The 2,500-nt window shown below is 43.8% G+C and overlaps 1 protein-coding gene across 4 annotated transcripts in view; it reads right to left on the reverse strand.

Moving 5' to 3' along the window:
* The window catches only part of LOC113804116 (uncharacterized), a 139,313-nt gene that overhangs the window by 6,915 nt on the left and 129,898 nt on the right, over positions 1–2,500 (reverse strand). For all 4 annotated transcript variants that reach the window (XM_027354953.2, XM_027354951.2, XM_027354952.2 and 1 more), the window contains 2 exons: positions 2,088–2,201; positions 1,696–1,898 (listed from right to left, as the gene is read on the reverse strand). In XM_027354953.2, the coding sequence (XP_027210754.2) occupies positions 1,696–1,898; positions 2,088–2,201 (317 nt within the window). The remainder of the gene's footprint in view (positions 1–1,695; positions 1,899–2,087; positions 2,202–2,500) is intronic.

A 2,500-nucleotide genomic window follows, 5' to 3' on the forward strand; every position in this document is an offset into this window, starting at 1 on the left:
GAGAGAGAGAGAGAGAGAGAGAGAGAGAGAGAGAGAGAGAGAGAAAGAGAGAAAGAGAGAAAGAGAGAGAGAGAGAGAGAGAGAGAGAGAGAGAGAGAGAGAGAGAGAGAGAGAGAGAGAGAGAAAATGAGCGAGTTAGAGCAGTCTCCCCTAAAGCGCCCGTCCATAAACAGCACCCCATAAAACGTGGTACTCCTGAAGAACCCCATCCAAACTACATACGCCAAGACAGAACACCCAACCGTAAACAGCACTACATAAATCCCGGTACTGAACAAACTCCACCCCACGTACACCATGACAGAAGAACAAGCCGCAAACAGCAACCCATAATACCGGGTGCTCCTCTCCGCAACGTACACCATAGTAAAGCACCCAACCATAATAAACAAGAGAACCTCATAACACCTGGTACTGAACAACCTCTCTCCAACGTACACCATAGAAGAGCACCCAACCGCAAACAGCAATTCATAAAACCTGGCACTCTTGAAGAAACCCATCCACGCTTACACACAGACTGAAGAGCAAAAACCCGGAAACAGCGTCCCATAATACTTGGTGTTCTGCTCTCTCAAACACCAAGGCAGAAGAAGAACGGCTGGTCAAGCGCCCTAACCGCAAACAGCACGCCATAAAACCTGGTACTGAACACCTTTTGACGTGACAGAACACCCAAACAAAACAGCACTCCATAATTAATACCTGTTACTGAATAGCTTCTTCCTACGTTCATCATGACAGAACACAGCTGTAAACAGCACCCCATAATATAAGGGTTTATGCACATACATTACTAAGGGTGTGACGTCACTACTATCGGAGTACCAGAGTGGCGGTCTTTCATAACAGAAAACGTTAATGAACATAAACTATTATAAAATTGTTGATATTTTTTCTGGATACTCATCGTATGCAAATATTCTGTTAGTATCCTTTTAAGTATATATTTCAATATTATTGTTATTGTTATTTTGTACCATTATCATTATAACAGTTATCATTTTCACAATTGTCATTAATGTTATCTTTCTTATTCCACAATCAGAATATAAGCAATGCAACACCAAAGCAATTGCTGTCTTCTTACTATAAAAATGTGTTGTTAGATGAAATCAATCTCCTTTGCATGATTTGTTGAAGACGTAGTGCAGGAAGGCGTATTTGATTTCAGATTTTTGAGGGATGGAAAGATTTCTCTAAAGAGGGAGGTGTATATATATACCTGTGACGTTTTCACATATATTTCCATTCTCACAAATCCTTTGTCTTTCGGTAGATTATGTTGACAAATATCAATGAGCCGATCTATTGTTTGAAAACCAGCCACCGCAAACATCATGAAGAGCTTTGGCCGTGGTATACGCGTCACTCACCGCCTCAGCTCAGTTCCAGCAAGATGTTTACGCCGTCGGGGCAAATTCTAATCTGACAGCCTTGGTGAAGAGAACCCTGGACCTCCAAGAAAAGTACCAATGGCGCAATCCTGAGCAAGCGTGCACACCCAAGGTCTATATAAGTAGGGTCAATGCAAGTACTATACTTATATAGACTTCTTATATAAGTACTTATACAAGGCCTTGTGCACATCAGTGATGAGACTTTACTTACAAAATCCTTACCATAATACCGGCACCCCTCTTCTCCCTAACTCACCACAAAGAACACTCAACTGAAAACCGCAACCCATAATACCTGGTTCCGTAACACGATACCGCCGCGTCCTCGGAGTGCACGCAGTCCGAGGCTCCCGGAGGCGACTTCTTGCACAGCCTGAGGTCGGACTCCTCGCCCGTGCAGTCCAGGGAGTCCAGCCAGACGGGTCCGGAGCCACGGCCGAAACGCGCGTTCTTGTGAGCCACGGCGTCGCCTTGGTAACCTAGCATCCGACACACGACCTGAGGGAGGCGGGGCGCAGGATGAGAAAGGGAAGGAAAGGGCGTGTATTTGCATCTTCGTTCAGGCTTTATTCTTATAACAACAATAAAAAATGAAAACAATGATACTGATATCAATAATGATGAAGACGATAACAATAAAATCTCGGGCATCACCACTCTCACCACCCGGAGTTCAGCGGAAGTTACCTGAGCGTCGTAGTCGTCGAAGTCATCGTCGCAGACCGTCCCCCACTTGCCCGCCAGCTTCACCTCCACGCGGCCCTGGCTCTTCGTCGGGCCTCCAGTCAGACGAAGCTCCAGCTAGTACGGGGAAAATGAGTATTTAAATAAATAGATGGATAGATAAATGAATTAGTAAAGAGGGAAATGAAGAAATTGAAATGCAATATGATGTTTGGAGAATGTCATAATCTACAGATCTATTTCTTTTTGGTCTTAATGCGCGCTGGTTAGGGTCAGTTTGGGTGATTTAAAAAATATAACTTTTTGGACTCCTACGAAAATTGTATGCAAGGAATCTGGTTTACGGAATAAATGGCTCAAAAAGACGGAGGGAAATGAAAATAGATTTCATAATGATGGTGATGATGATGATGATG

This window comes from Penaeus vannamei, chromosome 25 (genome assembly GCF_042767895.1).
Source record: "Penaeus vannamei isolate JL-2024 chromosome 25, ASM4276789v1, whole genome shotgun sequence".
NCBI lineage: Eukaryota > Metazoa > Arthropoda > Malacostraca > Decapoda > Penaeidae > Penaeus > Penaeus vannamei.